General features: G+C 35.7%; 1 protein-coding gene across 1 annotated transcript in view; it reads right to left on the bottom strand.

Moving 5' to 3' along the window:
- Positions 1-10,809: 10,809 nt before the first annotated feature.
- LOC111507305 (neprilysin-2) overlaps positions 10,810-20,567 on the bottom strand; it is a 42,033-nt gene continuing 32,275 nt past the window's right edge. Inside the window, exons 9-10 of the mRNA XM_023162597.2 lie at positions 17,073-17,323; positions 10,810-11,306 (exon numbers count right to left, since the gene is read on the bottom strand). Of these exons, the coding sequence (XP_023018365.2) occupies positions 10,968-11,306; positions 17,073-17,323 (590 nt within the window). The 3' untranslated portion in view covers positions 10,810-10,967. The remainder of the gene's footprint in view (positions 11,307-17,072; positions 17,324-20,567) is intronic.

Genomic DNA, 20,567 nt, shown 5'->3' with positions numbered 1-20,567 from the left:
ATGTTTATGTTAACGGAATTTCGATTGAATTGAATTAGTATTCCATGGGATATTACAGTTTAATTTAGACTCATAAAAACGGACGAAACTTTTGAAACGAACTAATAAATATAGCTAAACACGTGTTGGGGTTTTGTAAACTATTTAGTGGAAATCTCACAAAAAAGTGTTGCTTGAACTCGACGAAATTGAAATAATTTAACATTATCAGAGACTTCCTCTATTGATGCATTCAATGGATTTAATACTACACTCACTTTTCATGATGAAAGAAAACTTGATTACATTAACATTTTCAATAACTAGCTTGAAGTTATGTGCATCAGTTGAAATTTGTATGGTTGAAGAACCAAATAAAAAGTATTAGGGAAGTATCTTAGGGCCATTGCTGTTTTTAATTAACATTAATGATATCATGACATAACCCTTTCATTTTATTAAAACAACGATGAAAATAAAATAAAAACAACAATGAAAATTAATTGGCGCTCCGGGGCGACTTCATTGATTGCAGTGGCGCATTTGCTTTTTCAGCTGCAGGAAAACCCGGAAAAACCTGCAGCACCATATCATTTGAAGATCTTGATCTAACAATGTCCTCTCTCTTATACAACAAAATGTAGGGTGTCTCCAGAGGCTCCAATAAATTCAATACATCGCCAGAACACTTCGTGATACGACTATCGTCAAACTTAGTGCGTTTCTTCTTTGACCAAGGCGTAATAACGACCAAATTCAACGCCAGAACCACAGTGAACAATGCCTGCATGAATATTATAATAGTGGTCTGCTAGGTTGAAATATTCATTTATTTCGAACCTTCCAAAGAGTATCTTGCTTCCGTTAGAGGATTAGTCTTGTTTGAAAATCATCAGTGTTATTATTAGATTGACTGGAGCCTCAGCTATACTTGTTTCCTTATAACAGTCAGTTAGTTTGGCGCATGTTTGACAATACAGTCGATCTTCACCTGTTGAAAATTCCATATTCAGATGATTTAACAATAAGCTATGCGAGGACTGGTTATTAGTCGTATTAGGAAAAGCTAGATGAAGTTCCAGAAATTCACATAAGTTTTCGGTACTTCTTGAACATTTACCACAAAGTAAACAAGTGAGGATTTTTCCAGCAAAAGATTAACAAACACAAGACGAGATGGGTTGTACGGAATCATTCAGTCCAGAGCGGTCAGGAGTATTGCTTTTGCTATTGTTTTGCTCAAGAAGAGTATTCAACAATAACCCCAAGAATTCGGAACAATCCTCTTGTTGTCCTAACGAGTATCTAGTGGACTTCAAAGACTCCAGGAAATCGGTTGGAGGGAAAGATGATACCTTCTTACGAAAATGCAGCTGTATGAACAGGTGTTTGAGTTTGATGAATAAGTAGGAAACATTCCCGTTCTCGTTCATCATTAAATCTTCGTTCTTGAAATTCTTCGTCATGACATAATGATTATTAATATTGTTTTGCTGATGATGCCCTGGTATCGGTTAGTGATAAAGATATAGAGAAACAACTACAACGTTGATTGAATGGAGTAATTTTACAAAATCAATAAATTCATTATCATCGTGATTTACTTCTTTTTAACCCCGTCTGAACACAAGTTTTGCGGAGTTGTTTAATATTCAACAAGAATCATTCTAACCACATTGGAATTGAAAATTTCTTTCGACATATAATTGATATAGGATAACATTCCCGAATAAAATATCAGAATTCGTGTGAAATTCCAGTAACACCTTTGATTAAAGATAAAACAGTAGAACTTTTATATTGCTAAATTATCGCTTCATCCTCCAACATCATTATTGACACTCCAGATATTCTGAGAAAATAATAATGGAAAAATAAAGTGGAAAACAGAACGTAATTAAGATGAAGGTTCATTGAAAATTAATTAAAGCGACGATAAAAACTGCAGCGGGAAAAGCTCTAATGAAAGCTTTGTCTTGAAGGAAACGTCCCGAGTGGCCTACCATCTGCTTTATATTCATAATAAATTTTCCGCCGGCATATAAATAGTGCAGAAGCCGAGACCCAGATAAGACGTTTTTTGTACGGAGGAATTATAAAAGGTTTAGCGGAATCCTGGAAGTGTATAGACAGAGTAATCCATATGCATGGTCTTACTGCAGTAATAGTTTTTCAAATTCTGCAAAATATTTCAGAGAAAATTGTGTATGATCTAAAATTAGACCTAGCATTTTTGTTTCTGGGTTGGATGTCACTTCTAGTTGGCTATCTTCTTCTATTTTGAAAGTTTCGGTGGTGTTCTGCATTGAGAATTTTACTAATGCTTTTTGCTGATATTTAGTGCTGAATGATTTTCATCAGCTTAGTCCATTATTTTCTCATATATGGATTCTGTTGTTTCTGCAAGTGCCAATGTATTACGATCAGTGACCAAAACATTTGTATCGTCTGCATATGCAACTATATGTACCTTCGAAAGACTATTTAGGTATTGTATCAAGTCGTTTGCACAAATAAGAAAAACCAGTGGTCCGAGTATAGACCCCTGTGGAACTCCTTGCTTGCAGGCCAAGAACCGACTGGATTATCACTATTTGTGACCTGTTCTCTAGATAGGACCTCAACCAATCTTGGGCAACTCCACGAACCCCATAGCGATCAATTTCTGGATTAGTACATAGTGATCAACACAGTCAAATGCTCTTGGAAAATCGATGAACAAACCACAAATTTGTAGTTTGTTATCCAAGGCTGTTACTAGGTGTTCTATAAAATCATACAAAACTGTTTCCGTGCTTTTATTTTTCATGAAACCATGCTGGTTTGTCGAAAGTAGCTGATTTTTGAGGAAAAATGATAGTAAATGATTTTTCACATTCATTTCGTATAACTTGGATATACTAGAGAGAAGATTTAGGTTAGGTTAGGTTGAGTCCAAAGGTTGAGTCCACCGCAACCCGCAAGGGTTGAAGATTGGGGTAACGATTGCATATCGGCAAATGCGGCCACAATCTGAATCTAATGACGAAATACGCATTACGAGTGCTTTATTACCATCTGGGTACTTCTGCTGTATCGATACTGGCCTGGTGATGTTTTTCGGTGGCAATAATTTTGGAGTTATCGAAGTTTATTGTGTGATTTGTTTCGAAATGAACGCAAACTTGAGTTACTTCACTCATGTTCATAGGCTCTCTTGGAGCTTATGAATAGGATAATCTGCTGATATTTTGGAAACGGAAAACGTTACACCTCTCTCAACAAATGAGATGATCAACAAAGATTGCCGGATTTGTGGAAATTGTTTTTTTTTTCATGGATATTACTGTTAAAAAAGTTAGGTCAGTTTGAAATAAAGAATGACAGCATACGCAGCGCCCTCTAGAAGTTACATGAAAATTGATACGAAATAATAATAATAATAATAATAATGTGTCTTTATTCTGCCAATCTAGGATACATATAGATTTTTTTACATTTGGAACATTATTGATCTCAGAGCTGACGTCAAAGGCAAAGTTCTAATCAAAAATTCAAAATTACTGATTTGTTCTACCACTTAACCTCACACAAGCTTAACATTATGGAATATGCCTATAATACAGAATTAGAAAAAAAAGCAATAATAAGTACTCTTAAAAACTTAAGGATCTGAAATGTATTATTTGGTTTATTGCTTCCACAAAACATTCTTATAGTAGTACTTGAAACTAATCACATTTATTATTTTAATTTCGTTTGGATTACCGTTGCTGTACACGTAGCCAATTTGGTAACTGAAGGACCGTTTAAAGAATTCATGATGGTGAATTGGTGGTGTTAAAATACCTTTGAATCGAATATTGATTGTATGAACATCGGTTCGAAATGAAATTTTTGGCCATATTTAACCAACCCGTTTCAACCAATTTATTGGGAATACTTTCTCGCCATCGAACACCATGAATGAGACGTAAACATGAATTCTGAATGTTTTGGATTTTTTGCTCATATGCTTTCGTTAAGCATGGACCGTACACTGAATCAGCAAAATTCAGGGTAGACAAAACTAAACTATCACATAACATTATTTTTGTTGCTTTTGTAAGAAAATTTCTATTTCCATAAATAATCTCAAGAGTTCCATAAGCATTTTGAATAAGTTTTTTCACGTGTGTTTCGAATCTTAAATGACTTTCGAGAATAAGTCCCAGAATTTTCGCTTGATCTACAATAGACAGGTCCTTGTCAAGTATTTTTATTTTGTCTTCAATCTTCTCCCTGAAATTTTTTGGCCCAAATATCAAAACATTTGACTTTTTTGGGTTGTTAACTAGACAATGATCAGTTGCAGTTCCAACAAAATTATTGATTTCTTTATTAACTTGTGCACAAGCCTTATCAACGTCTTCAGGTTTGAAAGAGATATAGATCTGTGTGTCGTCTGCATATAAATGAGAAGAACATTGTCCAAGGGAGTTAACGAGCAGGCTGGTATAAGTAGAAAAGAGTAGTGGACCTAGGATTGAACCTTGTGCTCCCGACTCCCGACTTCAATTCTAGAGGGTGCCCAATTTGGTGCAAATAAATAATTTTTTGCAGAAGTTTCTTTTTAAAAACGAAGAAAAAATTTAGTTTCAACACCCTGTAGGTCCAAAACGAAGCATTTCCGAATACAAGTTTATATATACTTTTTTCTCACAATTGAACCAGGAATACGTCACTTGAATATTTTAACGTACTTATGTTACACCCTGTATTCAGGTCATGGCTCGTCAGAATCAATTCTTATGTCCTGGATAGTAGTGGAAAGCACCGGCGCGCCGGCCGTCTACGGTTCCGACTGTCAGAACTTTTCAGGCTATCAAAACGTGTCAATACCTGACCGGGGATCCGCTCATTGGTTACACCTACAAAAAAACAGGCGACGAACGGAAACAAAGTGTAGACGCGATAGGAAATTGGCATTCGCATGTATGGGCAGCGTTTCAGCGGCCCGATCCGAGATCTTCCCGTTGCTGTACCTCTTCATTTTCAGCATGAGCGAATGAACTTTTCAGACAATAACTGAATACCGGGTGGAAAATATATTGGAACTGAAACAATTCCTGCGGAGATGGGAAAATATATTTCTATTGATTGTTTCAATTCTTTGGTTTCATTCCATACTTATTGATGAAATTATTTTACTTCAGTTCATTTGCTGGGTAGGACTGAAGCAGCGAAAATAAAATGTGGTATGATACATTACAGAATGAGTTTTGAGAAAATAGGAACTGAAAGTTTCCAAATTTGAACAATCTCGCTAGCTTTTTTGTTAGAAGGAAGTCGAGGAAGGTACACAATCTCGATCCCATTGGCAGTCCACTTTCACCGTTTATAGCCAATATACAGTGTCACCATTAAAGTGTGCACCGTATGGGGAACTTTTTTTTCGAAAAGTTTCAATGAAGTTTAACTTCGGCACTTGTTTGTGTTTTAAATTCAACTTAAAATAATGCTTGTTTGAAGGTGATTGACAATGTTTCGTGATGAATTTCACTAGTTCGGACTTCCATTGTCTACTATATAAAATGATTTGAAATCCCTGAAACAAGTAAAAAAGAATAATTAAAAAAGAATAGTTGAAAATAACAATTATATTAAGCAACAATAAACCTGAAATGAAATGATAGTGAAATAACCTACAAGTAAAAATATAATAATTGAATAAATAAAAATTAAAGGAATGCAAAAAGAAAATAATAAAAATAAAAAAGTGTAGAGATTCCAAGTCACGTTAGTTCACGACGTTTCGATTGTTGGTATCTACAATCGTCTTCGGGTGATGACTGGACTGATTTCTCCGAGAGATGACTATTTTATAGGTCGTTGAAATACTTTTAAAATAATGCGGCCAACTGCGACCCACTGACGTTCAGTGTTTGTCAAATTCAACTTTTTTTTTGAAAAAAATTGAAAAAGTGCATTTCTAGATCGAATTTAACAAAAAGTTACTTGAAAAAGTTGTGTCTACGGCAATTTTATATCCATATGCCAAATTTTATGCAACTAGGATAAAGTTTACGTTTTGCTTATTTTTGACAGATATCCCCTTTATTTTAAAAAACAAGTTCGGTTAATTGTCATCAATTCATGTATACATAAGAAATTCATCATGGAGTTTAACTTTTCTGTTGAATTTTCACTCATACGGACATTTTCAGAGAGAAATTGAAAATGTGTTATAAAAATTTTAACATGACTGGTGCAAAGTTTCATTCACTTGGCTATTTTCTTAAACAAACGTCAGTACCTTCAATTTTGAAAAAGCAGACACAACTCGAAAACTGCTAAAAGTATTAATAAAATTACTAGAGTTGAAGTTACATTGAAATTTCAATATTCAGTATTTACAGATTATTTATAAACACTAACTAGGGCGGTCAGGATGCTTAATCACGTTGAATAACATTTTTGAGTAGGTCTTGACAAACAAAATGCATGCTGTGGTAGTGTCAAGTTGTTGATTCACTTGTCAAATTTTTAACAGTTATTGTTGCAATAATGTTGTCTCTTCAGGAGAGAATAGAAATACTTTTAATATGTGGTGAGAATACACCATGCCGGCAAGTAGATAACATTTTTAATGAACGGCATCCAGGAAAAAATGTTCAACATACTACTGTGTCGAGGATAATGTCGAAATTCGAAGAAACAGGATCCGTATCAAATCAATTTAAGAAAGAGCACACTCCAAGTAAATATGATGAGGAGGCCCAACATAACATTTGTTTAAAAGTTATTGAACACGGGCAAACGAGCATAACCGATATTATAAAAAATACCGATTACAAGAGAGAAAGTGTTAGAAAAATAAATAAGAATAAATTTTGGCCTTGAAAGAACGAGATTTTGATGTCCGTTTGGGGTTTTCATTCTGGTTTCAAGAAGAGAGAGAAGAAAATGTAAAGTTTCTGTATAAAATTTTATGGACAGATGAGGCAACGTTCTCTTCAAATGGAACGGTAAGTTCTCAAAATTGCCGATGATGGGCTCAAGAAAATTCCAATTTCATAGTTGAATGTGGTGATCAGTATTCCTTTAAAACTAATGTATGGTGTGGGATATTTAACGACCAAATAATTGGGCCAGTTTTCTTTGGGGAAAATTTATCATCCGTCGGTTATCTCAACCTTTTAAATAATGAGTTCAGTGAAGTTTTAGATGATATGCCTTTAAATATTAAATACGAACTATGGTATCAGCTTGATGGCGCACCAATACATCACACGGTTGGTGTAAAACAGTCCCTCCAACAAATGTTCAGAAGCAAAGTTATTGGACGTAACTGGGAACATTATTGGTCACCTAGATCACGCGACTTGACGCCTTTAGACTTTTTCTTGTGGGGTTACCTGAAACAAAAAATGTACCGAAGTAGACTATTTACTGACATACAACATCTGGAAAATACCATTCGCGAGTGCTGTGCAAATATAAATCCCCGATTCATTAAAAATGCAGTTACAGATGTCAGTAGAAGGACCATAATTTGTATGGAACGTGAAGGACGACATACTGAAATGTAGGCTTTGAGTCTTTGACAACCTCATTTAGATCAATAAGTAATTTTTTGTATCCATTTGTATTTTCTATAATATTATTGTTGTTTAAAATCCATAATAATAATAATAATAGTTCTATCGAAATTATTTGCATTTTTTTCAGTTGCCTCTGTTTTTTTCGAAATCAAAGGTTTGTTTAAGAAAATAGCCAAGTGATTGAAACTTTGCACCAGTCATGTTAAAATTTTTATAGCAAATCTCAGAATAATTCGAGGACACGAAACCGTCACACTTTTATTATTCCAAAACACTCTACGGCCTGCTTTTCTCGTAGTTTTATTTACAACTCTATCAAACAATATAACGATCTACTCCATATATGATTTCAAGAAAAAGTTGAAAGCATATCTGAAGTCTTCTGGATAGATGATAATATGTTCATGTTATGTCTTGCTCATATGGTTTTCCCTTTGTCTCACTTTTGTGTATATTTTGCTATATATTTTACCTTATTTAAGCTAAATTGATTTTTCAATATTCACTTTGGAATTTATAACCTTGGTTTTTTTCTTAATTTCACAAAGATTCATGAACTACTCACTTACGAATGTATACTAGGTAATTATTTTTATATTTGTATATAATACCTGCTATCCCCTAGGTTAACCTGTAAAACAGCTTCGGCTAAACTTCGCCCTTTCATTGATTTAAGTATCTACTTCTTTATAAACAATGTATGTCAATGAATAAAACCCATTTATTATTATTATTATTATTATAACCTTCCAGCCCACTCAGGTGACGATGGTATTGTGAAATGATGGAGCCATGTTCCATCCATTGTCACATATCGACGGATAAGTTCGGGTTCTTTATGGTGGAGCAGCTTCAAAAACTGCTCAGAATCATCAATTCGTTGTTGTTTTTGGTGATTGTGAGCTCGCGCGACACCTACTTTGAACAGATATTTCGCATACCCAAATATTCATGCACGATATTTCCAACAGGTTCCTTTGATATCTTCAGAGCCTCAGTTATCTCTCTAAAAATGTCCGTATAAGTGAAAATGTATCAGAAAAGTTAGACTCCATGATAAATTTGCTATGTATACATGAATTGATGACAATTAACCGAACTTGTTTTTTTTAAAATAAAGGGGATATCTATCAAAAATAGGCAAAACGTTAACTTTATCCTAGTTGCATAAAATTTGGCATATGGATATGAAATTGCCGTAGACACAACTTTTTCAAGTAACCTTTTGGTTAAATTCGATCTAGAAATGCACTTTTTCAATTTTTTCTTAAAAAAAAAGTTGAATTTGACAAACACTGAACGTCAGTGGGTCGCAGTTGGCCGCATCATTTTAAGTTAAATGTAAAGCATAAACATGTGCCAAAGTTAAACTTCATTGAAACTTTTCGAAAAAAAAGTTTCCCATATGGTGAGCACTTTAATGGTGACACTGTATATATGGAGTAGTTTGAAACTCTGGCCATTGAAGAAGCCCACAAGACGTCCTTAGTCTGGTTGAGATACGTGGACGAAGCCTTCATAATATAGAACCATAGGAATGCAGAAACTAGACACCTTCATGGAGCACATCAACAACATGGAATGGAAGTCCTTCCATCAATTTCACAAAGGAGAACGAAGTCCACATTGAATTGCCATTCTTAGACGTATTGGTGAAGAGAACCGAAACTAAATGGGAAACATCTGTATATCAAAAACCCACTCACACAGGACAGTATCTGAATCAGGAATCCAACCACCATCAATCGACTAAAAGAGAAATTATCAAGACTCTACTAGACCGTGCTTTCGGGCTCTGTAATAAAAATGAACTGGCCATCATCAAAAATGACCTTTAACGGAATGGTTACTCCAAAGTGATGTGGAACAGGCTTCAGCTACAAGACAGCAAGAGCTCCACAAGGAAGAGCAGCCGCCACAACCAGTACTTGTACTTCTCTACATCAGAAGATTGTCGGAAAGGATGAGAAGGATTAGGTCGAAGAATAACATCAGTATAATGTATAATGATTTGTTTCTCAATTCACAAAAAAGCGTGTCAGTCTATTCCAAAATAGAGTTCAATGATCAGGGTAGAACGTTGAGGCGTACAGAATTCTTTGAGTTAACTTGCACAAGGACAAATGCTGCTCAAAATTCACCACTTTATAGAATGCTTAAAACCTTTAACGAAATTTGCAATGACATTCAATATTTTGAAATCTCTTTAGAATAATTCAAACGGAGGATGATGAAAAATTTTTATTGATAAGTTGTGATATTTTCTCTAGTCTCTGTCACTCTTATGAGAATTATGTTATTCTTGGATTGTCTAATGTGATTTACAAAAAATTTAAATTTACATTCTTTTTTCTCAAAGCCCACTTGAACTGAAATTATAAAGTGAGTTCTCTATTGGATTTGTTATTCTGTTTGTAACCCCTATATTGATAAATAAATAAATATTGATGTATCGATAGAACCTATTTCAGATCTGGGAACACTATCCGTAGCAGCCTCACGAAAACCAGGCCACCAAACGCGGATTGTGATTCCAAGAATGGCATTTACCAGATAACCTGCAAGTGCGGTGAATCATACATCGGTGAAACTAAGAGGCCATTGAAAGTTCGCATTGCCGAGCACAAGAAACACACACAGCGAGGCGAAATCAGCAAATCAGGAATAGCAGAGCATGTTTGGACTCATCAACATAACATCAAGTGGGCTCAAGCTGAAATCATCCACAAGGAGAAGCACTGGTTTGAGAGAAAATTCAAAGAGGCCGCATATATGTTGTCCAATAACGCATTTAGCCAAGCTAGCGTAGATGTACTCAGCATATGGAAACCTCTTATCAGGCGGAACACGACTAACTCCCGCCAAACGGTCAGCTTCCGCTAAAACCAATGAAGCGGAATAAGGGAATAGGGGATAGGTGAGAGCACTCGAATGATCTATAATGATCTCGGAGGAATAAGACCAGTTATCACCCGAAGACGATTGTGGATACCAACAATCGAAACGTCGTGAAGTAACTCCGTTGGGTTTCTCCTCCAAGCAGTGAGAAGACATATTATTATCAATATCATTAGTTTTATGTATGGCAATATCACATATGACGAAAATAAGACTGAAAGTAACACGGTACAGAATTAAGAATTCATAAAAAGAAGAAAAGGAAAAATGTGAGCTTTTGTGTCAATGAAAAATAAAGAAACGAATCAAATTCCACAGTGTTGTGATTCTGAAGTATGGGAAAAAGGTTTCTGTTAGAACTTAAACACTGTAAGATTGAAAAATTTATTTACATATTGATTTTGTTTCCCGTTTCGTTTATTTTGTCAAATTCTCTGATATCACTTTCTGATACAAGGTTCAATACGCTTTCTTTTCTTGAAGAACAGCCTCACATAATCATCTTCCACTACCGTTATTCACCGACATCTACCAAATATCACATTTATTCTCCGGATTCATCGTGGAGCCTTTTCTACAACCGAAGTCGAAGGCAAATTCCTTTAAATTCTGTAACGGGCCATTGACGCGAAACTGCTGCGGGGACCATCGATAATTATCGATGTATCTTTCCAGGTCTTCTATGGAATACTTGGAGCAGTGACGGATGGCGGACGCTATCCAGAACAATTGGTTGGGGGAGTACTTTAATCCGGGAAGTAGAGGTTCCGGCCCATTTTCCTGAACCCGATTGATGTATGTGTCGTAGGATATTTTCATTCCCGCTAAGTCTGCCATGTCTTCGTCGCGAGTTTTCTTGGGATTGAGCTGGAAATTCAGGATTTTAATTTATTTTTTCTCATCACGGCAAAAATAATGGTTGATATACCACTAAGGCTAAGAAGCTAGCGCATGTTTATGGTACGTTTTATTTTGTAACACAATTTAGTGTAATTGTTTGAAAATGATATCCATACAAACACATCAACAAAATTGTAATAGTGATATTCTGCCAACAACAAAATCATGGAATGATAATAACTTACAGTGAATAATTTGTTAAAAGTTATGCACCAATGTGTATGTGTACCATTTTTGTGACGTCATAATTGTATAGTTTTCCTATATCGTTCAATGAATTACCGCAGGGAATTCTATTTGGGTCTATCAGATCATGTATTTTTTTCCTCTCTGTTTCGTGAAGGTACTGCTTTATTTTTTGAAATAAAACAATTGATGTTGAGTCTTTGATATTCCTAGGGATATTCTTCCAAATTTCGTGCTCAGATAAATATATGTTCTCTGACCAATAGTTTTGGATGAGTACTCAGTTTGCATCATGTTCGTTTTTTTGCCCTGGTATTAAAATTATGATCAATATTTCTTGAGCGACTTTTGTTTTTGTATTGGACTACGGCTACACGTAGAAAGTAGATTTGTCTGAGGTCCAGTATTATACTCTCAGAATATAGTAGGGCCGATGAATACGTTTGACATACATTGAAACAAATCTTCAGGAACTTTTTCTGTAAAATATCTAGAAGATTTGAGTAACTGCTGGCGACACCACCCCAACCTAGGATTCCATATAACAATCTAAATCATATTAATGCATGGTACAGGATTCTCATTTGGTGAGTATTCGATATATCTTTAAAGTATAACAATTTAGAAAAGATACTCCTCAATGTATCTACAGTTTTTTCATGTGAGCATCCCGTCTAATACGTCTGTCAATGTAAACACCTAGATATTGAACATATTCAATTGAAGCAATTTTTATTTCCAGGTAATTAAATTCTGGGGTGTGAGATGAGTAACAACCTAAAAATAAAAATGAAGTTTTTTTAAAGTTCAGTGGTAATTTTTTTATTGAAACTATCTATAATTGTACTCATATAACTTTTGAGTTCCTTCCTCAGATTTTCCTAGGATGTATCTTCGTAGAATATTACCGTGTCATCTGCAAAACTAATGATATCTCCGTTGGTCTGTGAGGTAAGTATATTATTCATGTAGATACTGAAGAATACCGGTCCCAATAATGTACCCTGCGGCACCCCATATAGTACAAACCTTTCATTTGGGAGGCCTTAGCCAAACCAATATGAAAGCTGAACTAGATTCCACTCTGGGTGAGTCTGCTCCTTCGTTCACAACAGCAAAATATTGGGTAGCGAAGTTTAAACGTGGCCGCTACCAAGGCAAGCATCGCATTGGTCGACCAAATGACGTGACGACTCCAGCAACAAAGCAAATTTCTTGCGGCGTTTCATAACCATGGATGAAACATGGGTCTACCACTTTACACCCAAGACAAAATAACAATCAAAACCGTCTAATCAAGATAAAGAACCGGCTCCAAAGAAGGCGAAGATTGTTTCATCTGCAGGCAAGTTTATGGCATCGGTTTTTTGGGATGCGAGTGGGATAATTTTCATTGACTATCTTAAAAAACTATCAACAGCGAGTGAAGAAATCAAGCAAAATCGGCCGCAATGGGCTAAAAAAGTGTTGTTTCATCAAGATAATGCACCAGCTCACAAAACCATTATTGCAATGACCAAAATTAATGAATTATCATTTGAATTGCTAACTCATGCACCCTATTCGCCACATTTAGCCCCTTGAATTATTTTCTGTTTCCAAATTCGAAAAAATGGCTCGTTGGTCAAAGATTTTTTGGGGATGAAAAAGTGATGTCGGTAGAAAATGACTATTTTGAGGAGCAAGACCGTTCTTATTATGGATACGGTATCGAAACAGCCCAAAAAATTTCTCAGGCTTTCGGCAATGATAATGTTATTGAACTTACTGTTCGCTGTTGGTTTGCGAAATTTCTTTCTGGAGATTTCAACTTCGATGATGAGCCCCCAAGTGATTGACCTACAGTAATCCATAGTTCAGTCATTTTAGGCCTGTATTTCGGAAAGTTGACATACCCAGCTGTAAATTTGTATAAACTTTGTATTTTGGCATCATAAAAGTATTTTCATAAATAACATATGATTCGACTGCCGCATCTTCAAAAATTGGGGGTCAAAAGTCAAAAAAAACGACTTTTGGCAAGTTTTTTGCCAATATCTCGGTTCCAATGGGTTTAATGCTAATTGTATTTATTATCAATATGCGGATGCGGATGTTCGCATTTTTGAGATAGCTATTGAAGAATCTAAACTTCAAAGAACAGCAATTATAGTCGGTGAAGATATTGATTTACTTGTGATTTTATTACACTATCTCTTAAACAAGAAATTTTCTTTAAGAAAGTTGGCAAAGCAAATGTGAAAACTGAAATATACTCCTCTAAGAGTTTCGAAAAATATATAAGTTCTGAAAAACACATTTTGTTCCTTCACGCTTTAAGCGGCTGTGATACGATTTCTGCGCTCTTTGAAAGAGGAGAAAAAAACGTTTTTAAGAACATTCGAGAAACTATCTAATTTGGATGAGCTTGCCGCAGCATTTGAAGAAGAAAACTGCCCGGTACAAAGATTATTTGATAGTGGATTGCAAACTTTATCAGCTGTTTATAATGCTCCAAAGTCTGTAGATACTATCGATCATCTTCGTTATGCACAATATGTCAAGCTAACAAAGCTCAATAAACCTGTGCAGTTATCAAATATCCCACCAACAAGTGGAGCAGCTCAACAACATTTCAATCGTGTTTATAACCAAGTTCAAACTTGGTTAGGACAATATTTGGAACCCCAGGAATGGGGTTGGTTTTACCACCTGCTCCAGATGAGTTACTCAATCAATACTACAAAAGTGGTTGTGGTTTAAGATGTGGATGCAGGAAAGCGGGTTGGCAATGCTCTTCAGCTTGTGGCCAGTGTAATGTGCAAGCTTGTCTCAATGCTGAACCATATGAGACCGATGTTAACGAAGATAGGTCCTTTGATCCAGAAATCATCGAAGAATTGGAAACGAATCTGGGTGAAGATGCGAGAAGATGACGACGATGAAGGAGAAGAAAATTGAAATTAAAAATCATTATTCTTTCAATTATTTTATCTGTTTTTTTAATTTTGACATTCGCAAATGTATCAAACGAGATTTTTTAATTGAAATATGATTTAAAATTTTATTTATTTTCAATTCATTTTTATTTATCAAAAAATAAATAGTATGGATTAGATTTGAATTATAATATAACATATATTTTTCACTCTACAAATTTATAACTATACAAGCGGGTAAGTGCCCGCAGAAATTATATAAATTGATACTTAACCGAAGAGAAATGAATAATGAAAAAAAATATTTGAATATAATGTATTTGTTGATAAAAGATGAAAATTATTCATAATTTTTCATTAAGTGATAATTTACAAACCTTAAATGAGCTGATTTCGATCGGGACAACCACTTGATTTCAAATAATATTTGATCTGCGGTCGCGCTGCCCTCTATCTCACAAACGATTCAACGTATGAAAAAATGTTCGAAACAAAAGTTGTAGAGAATTCAATTCTCTACAATATTGATAATGAATACAATTAGCATAAAACCCATTGGAAATGAGATATTGGCAAGAACGATTTTTTTGAATTTTGACCCTCAATTTTTGAAGTTGCGGCTCTCGAATCATATGTGAATTTTGAGAATACTTTTATGATGCCAGAATACAAGGTTAATACAAATTTACAGCTTGGTATGTCCACTTTCCTAGGGCAAAGACCTAGTGGAGATTGATCGGGCTTCAGCTTCCATGCTGTTTTTGATTGTATAAAACGTTTTGAAAAGGTCAAAAAGTTCGTAAATTGGGTGCCCGAGGATTTGAACGAACCACAAAAAATGGCATGTTTCGAAGTTTGTTTTTCTTTGCTTCCATGCGACTAAAACCACCTTTTTTGGATCTGTGGATCCTCTACGACAACAGGAGACGTTCAAGATAGTAGTTGAATACCGATGAGCTATCGAAGCACTTTTTCAAGGCATGAACCCATCAAAAAACCATTATGGTTACTGTATGGTTGTCAACGACTGGTGTGATTCACTATAACTTCCTGAAACCGTGCCAAACCATCAAAACAGCGTCCTATTGTGGGAAAATCGACGAAATATACCAAAAATTGAGCCAGCAGCAACCAGCACTGGTCCGTGACAATACTCGTCCGCACGATTCACAAATCACCGTCCGAAAATCAAAGAATTGAGCGCCAAAGTTTTGCCTTATCCTACCCCCAGACAATTCGCCACACACCCACACATTTTGGTGAGAAATTTTCATTGACATATTTCTATATTCATCCTTTTCATATAGGATTTTCAGTGTTTTGATCTTCGTTCGGGTTTGAAAGCCGTCGTGGTTTGGAACTTCATCCTAAAATTTCGCCAGCACGAGTGGATGGCTTCTTCAGAGGTCTATTCATCCTGATGGATCACCGATGACTACTGATTTCTAGTTCGTAAGTTGTATTTATGTTGACACAGGTAGCCCGTCTTTCTAATTGGTGCGTTGTTATTGGCCGAAGACCATAGAGCCTTGGCGAGACGGCTTTTTATAAAAAAGAAGTTCCGTTTCTGGGTTCGCCTACGTATTACCTGTCAAAACACCTTGCATCGCTCCTCCACCCTCACCTTTGAGAAACAACTACATACGTCAAGGATTCAACAGACTTTGTGGGAAAAATTAAGGTTATAACCTTGGAGCCAAGTGATATTCTGGTCAGTTTCGACGTTGTGCCCTTGTTCATCAATGTCCCGCTGGAAGATTCTTTGAGAGAGATAGCCAACCTGTTCCCTAGTGATATTGTCGGACTCTTCAAGGCTTGCCTCACGGGAATTTACTTTCAATGGAGAGGAGATTTCTATGAGCAATTAGACGGCATAGCGATGGAAAGTCCACTTAGCCAACTTCTACATGGAAAAGTTTGAGCAGAAGGCAATCGACGCTTTTGATTTCAAACCAACCATTTGGCTACGATACGTGAATGACACCTTCGTTATCTGGAGACATGGGAGAGACAGACTGAACCTATTTCTAGACCACATAAATGCTCAACACCCTAGCATCAAGTTCACTATGGAGACTGAACAGGAATAAATAATAGCTTTTCTAAATGTACTCGTCGAAAGGCGTGGAACAAGACTGATACATAAAGTGTACCTAAAACCGACACACACTGACAAATATATGCATGCACTTCGGTGTCTTCGGTGATCGATCAGGATGAAAAGACCTCTGAAGAAGCCAGCCACTCGTGATGGCAAAACGTTAGGTTTCAGATCCAAACCCTCAAACCCGAACGAAGATCGTAACACTGAAAATGTTGGTAGTTATTACATACTTTTGTTCCACATTTTGTCTGACTCATTGAAAGTATTAAATGTTTATAGGAACGTCATCCAGGATATAAATTATATTAATTGTGCTATAAGTATGTCCCTATAGAAATTTTTGTAACCTTAGATGATAATTACGTAAATTATAGTTGACGGTATTGCAGCAGTTTGACAATAAGTCACCACACACTGAAGAAACTTTTGGTTAAACACTGTGAACGGCACAATATAATAATTACAAACACGTCGATCTCGACAATTCGAAACTTCCGAAACTAACCCAAAACTGACGCAACTTACTTGCTTGCCAAATAACTCTGGAATGGCAAAGTTTCCGTACTGATTGGATAGACACTGTAGTTTCTCGTCGTAATTTAACAGACTGTTCGGTGACCACCAGCTTCTGAGCTCTCCTGGAAAATTTCCATATTCGGCTTCGACGAATATGTGGGATATTTCGTGGGAAATTACGGTACCGAGACTGCCGTAGTTCATGTACTCGGGTCGGTCGGGGCGGTAATAGATCCCGCGGAATATGCCGATGGGAAAAGCTGGAACAGAGATGGCATTTGACAAATATGACCTTGGGACTTACTCTACCATGAATAACATGTTATATATGCACAGGATTGCACAAATTTCACGAATTACATTGAAGGATTCAATGATGATATTAATAATAATGAGTAATTTCATATTCAGCAAATAATAGAATTGAACATATACTGTTGCTAAGAAGGTCATGAGCGTAGGGACAGAATACCTGAGAATAAACTTTATTATCATCAAATTAAATGAAGACAATGGAACAAATTTTGTGGGAGAGCGGGAAGAGAGCTCAAAGACGCTGCTAGTAGGTTGGATTTTACGAAGTTATCAAATGAAGTTACATGCCGGGGAACTGTGTGGAAATTCAACCCTCCAGTTGCTAGCCATATGGTTGGAATATGGGAACGTATGGTTCGTTCCGTAAAAACGGCTCTCAGGGTAACTTTGAAAACAGTTTGCCCTAGAGAAGAAGTTCTTCAAACTTTTATGGCCGAAATTGAATATACACTGAATTCTAGACCTTAAACACATATCTCAGTAGACTCTAATTACCCAGAAGCGACCATTCCCAGTCATGTTCTGTTGCTGAGACCAGATGATGTCGATATCTACAGTGAAAACAAAGGTGATATACTTGGGAGAAAACAGGGGCGGTTCGCTGAAAGTTTGGCAAATTCATATTGGAAAAGCTGGGTCAAAGAATATCGTTCTACCATGATTCCAAGAAGTAGCTCGCATCCAGAAGTGAACCTATTGAAATAGGAGACATGGTAGTGGTAATAGATGAAAATGCATTCAGAAATGACTGGTTACTGGGTCGCGTAACTGAAATGTTTCCTGGCAGAGACGGCGTGGTACGTGTCTTACGAAAACAGGTACCTCCATTAGACCATTCACTAAACTGTGTATTTTGCCTACTGGGGTGACGACTTGACTTCTCCACGGGGTGGAAAATGTTGAAGACACTGTATATAAGTTTGATATTTCATTTTGATAGATCAATCATTGGTTTTAAGACAATTCAATATTGAGAATTTGCTGTGAGTCGAGATGAATGAAAGTTGCGTTTAAAACAGTAATAACCAGGTTTATTAAACCAAAAAGTTTCAACAGAAAGATTTCCATCAACGAATGAATTGCTGAGCATGGTTTTTTTCTACAGATTTTGAAAAACGAAGAAACTCATGGAAAAGATTTATTCGAAGGAAAATACCATCTCTGAGGAAGTGAGGCAGTTTTGGGGTCGAGTAAAATATCCCAATTCTCATAATTTTTTATGGTGATGGAATTCGTGAAAAAAAGATTCGGAAATTTCTATGACTTGCAAACAACTTTGAGAAGTGTCATCATTTGGAGTCCTGAAAATTCGTTCAGTAATTTGTCATCACAGTTATATTACAATTCTGACAGAACTAATGAAACTAGTCCTGAAACTAAAAAAGCCAAAGTTCAAAAGCGAAACGAATGATACAAATGCTATCGAAGAGATAAAGAGGGTCTTTTGTAATTTGCCAAACTGGATAGCTGAAAACTGTGTGGGATATATCAATAGCACTGCTTGGACACTTAGTTTCCATAAGATCCAACTTTTCATTATTGGATGTTAATGAGATAATCAAAAACTGATTTTTTGTTTTCAAACCCAGACGGTAGAAATACAATAATACACAAGTATGGAATATTCCTTCCCTTGTTATCGTTAATGAGAACGATACTCCCTTATATCAAGTTTTCTCAAAAAGACGAACCTGAACATGCTATTTTCTCAGAAAAGTTCATCAACTGGAAAGTAAAATTTTCTCTTCAATGAACATTAGCTATTGCGAGGAGTTCCTGAATAAAGTGGAACACGTTTCCTGTTGATGTCTTGAGAAGAATTTCTGTTTCCTGAAAACAATTTCAATTAAACACGAATAGTTGAGAAAAACTATTTGGATTTGAAGTATTGTTTCTATACATTAAGGTTGAAGTAGTTTCATTTTTATCAAAATGCTTCAGTGAAGTTGAAGTAGCTGATAAAATCCAACAGATATTTCAACAAAACTTTTCTGCTCTTGTGAATTATAAAAGTATTCCATATTTGACATGGTTACTTAGTGAACATTGAAATTGTTGTTGATGATTTGATCCCGAGCTTGACTTGAAGAAAGCAAAGTGAGTTCTGAAGATGAAAAAATAACTATATATCATTTGGGCAATTGAAAAAGGTACGAATATTGTCTTCAGAAGACTCAATCTTTGAATATCAAAGAAACCCAGAGGCGGTCTTCAATGAACCATAAAACATATCTGAAATCTATCCAGCTCCATTATCAATGAAAAGAAGTGTTTTTTGTATAATTCAATGTTCACATAGAAGAAGTTGTTTCAAAAGTGTTTTTTTTGAGTACCTATTTCAATGTTTATATGTTAGTAGTTGTTTCAAGATGACTTTTTTCCAGTTTGTGTCTGAAAGTTACTTCTTTGTATGATCTATATAGCTTTGTGAAGAGTTTATTTTGGATTCAACTGCTTTCTTACTTTCTTTGAAAAATTCACATATTTTTATATGAAGATGAAGAAGTAGAAAGCCAAAACCTTGGTTTCCAAAAATCAATCTCTCCTGGAAATATACCCCTTTCAATTTAAAGATTCCTATAGCTTGTAATTTTGTAATTCAATATTTTTTTGGACGTAGTTTTTTCAAACGTATTTTTTTCTATCGTGTAGTTCAATGTTTATATGAGAGTACTTGTTAAGAGATTGCTTTTTCTTTCAGTTTGTGTCTGGAAGTTACTTTTTTGAATGATCTACACATCTGTGTAGAGACTTAATTTTGATATCAATTGCTCTCTTCTCTCTTCTCTCTCAGTTTTTGTATCAAGATGAAGGAGTAGCAAGCCAAAATCTTTCTTTCTCATAAGTGAAATGAGTAGGTTAGGTCCAAAGTGAGTGGGCGTATTCGACTCTCCAGCGCAACCCACAAGGGTTTATTGTGGCTTAAACCAATTCACACTCGGCCAAATAAACCCAGTTCTCAACGAAGCCAATTAGTTTGCATGGTGACTGGTCTTTTAGGTCAGATGGTGAGAGTAAGACTCTGCTGAACTCTTAAAACCTGATTCGGTCCCCAGCGGGACAGGCACCTGTAAGAAGGTCTGTTAGACATTGTAGTTCATCCCTAATGTAGTCCAACAACTGTTTGGTATCAAGTTTCGAAAGGTGAGTAAACGCCTTGGAGTGAGCCAATTCTGGAAGATTCTGTCA

Source organism: Leptinotarsa decemlineata, unplaced genomic scaffold (genome assembly GCF_025532065.1).
Source record: "Leptinotarsa decemlineata unplaced genomic scaffold, Ldec_3_MD MMD2_tig00002974_RagTag_RagTag, whole genome shotgun sequence".
NCBI classification, from domain to species: Eukaryota; Metazoa; Arthropoda; class Insecta; order Coleoptera; family Chrysomelidae; genus Leptinotarsa; species Leptinotarsa decemlineata.
This window is presented reverse-complemented; position numbering and strand designations above follow the sequence as displayed.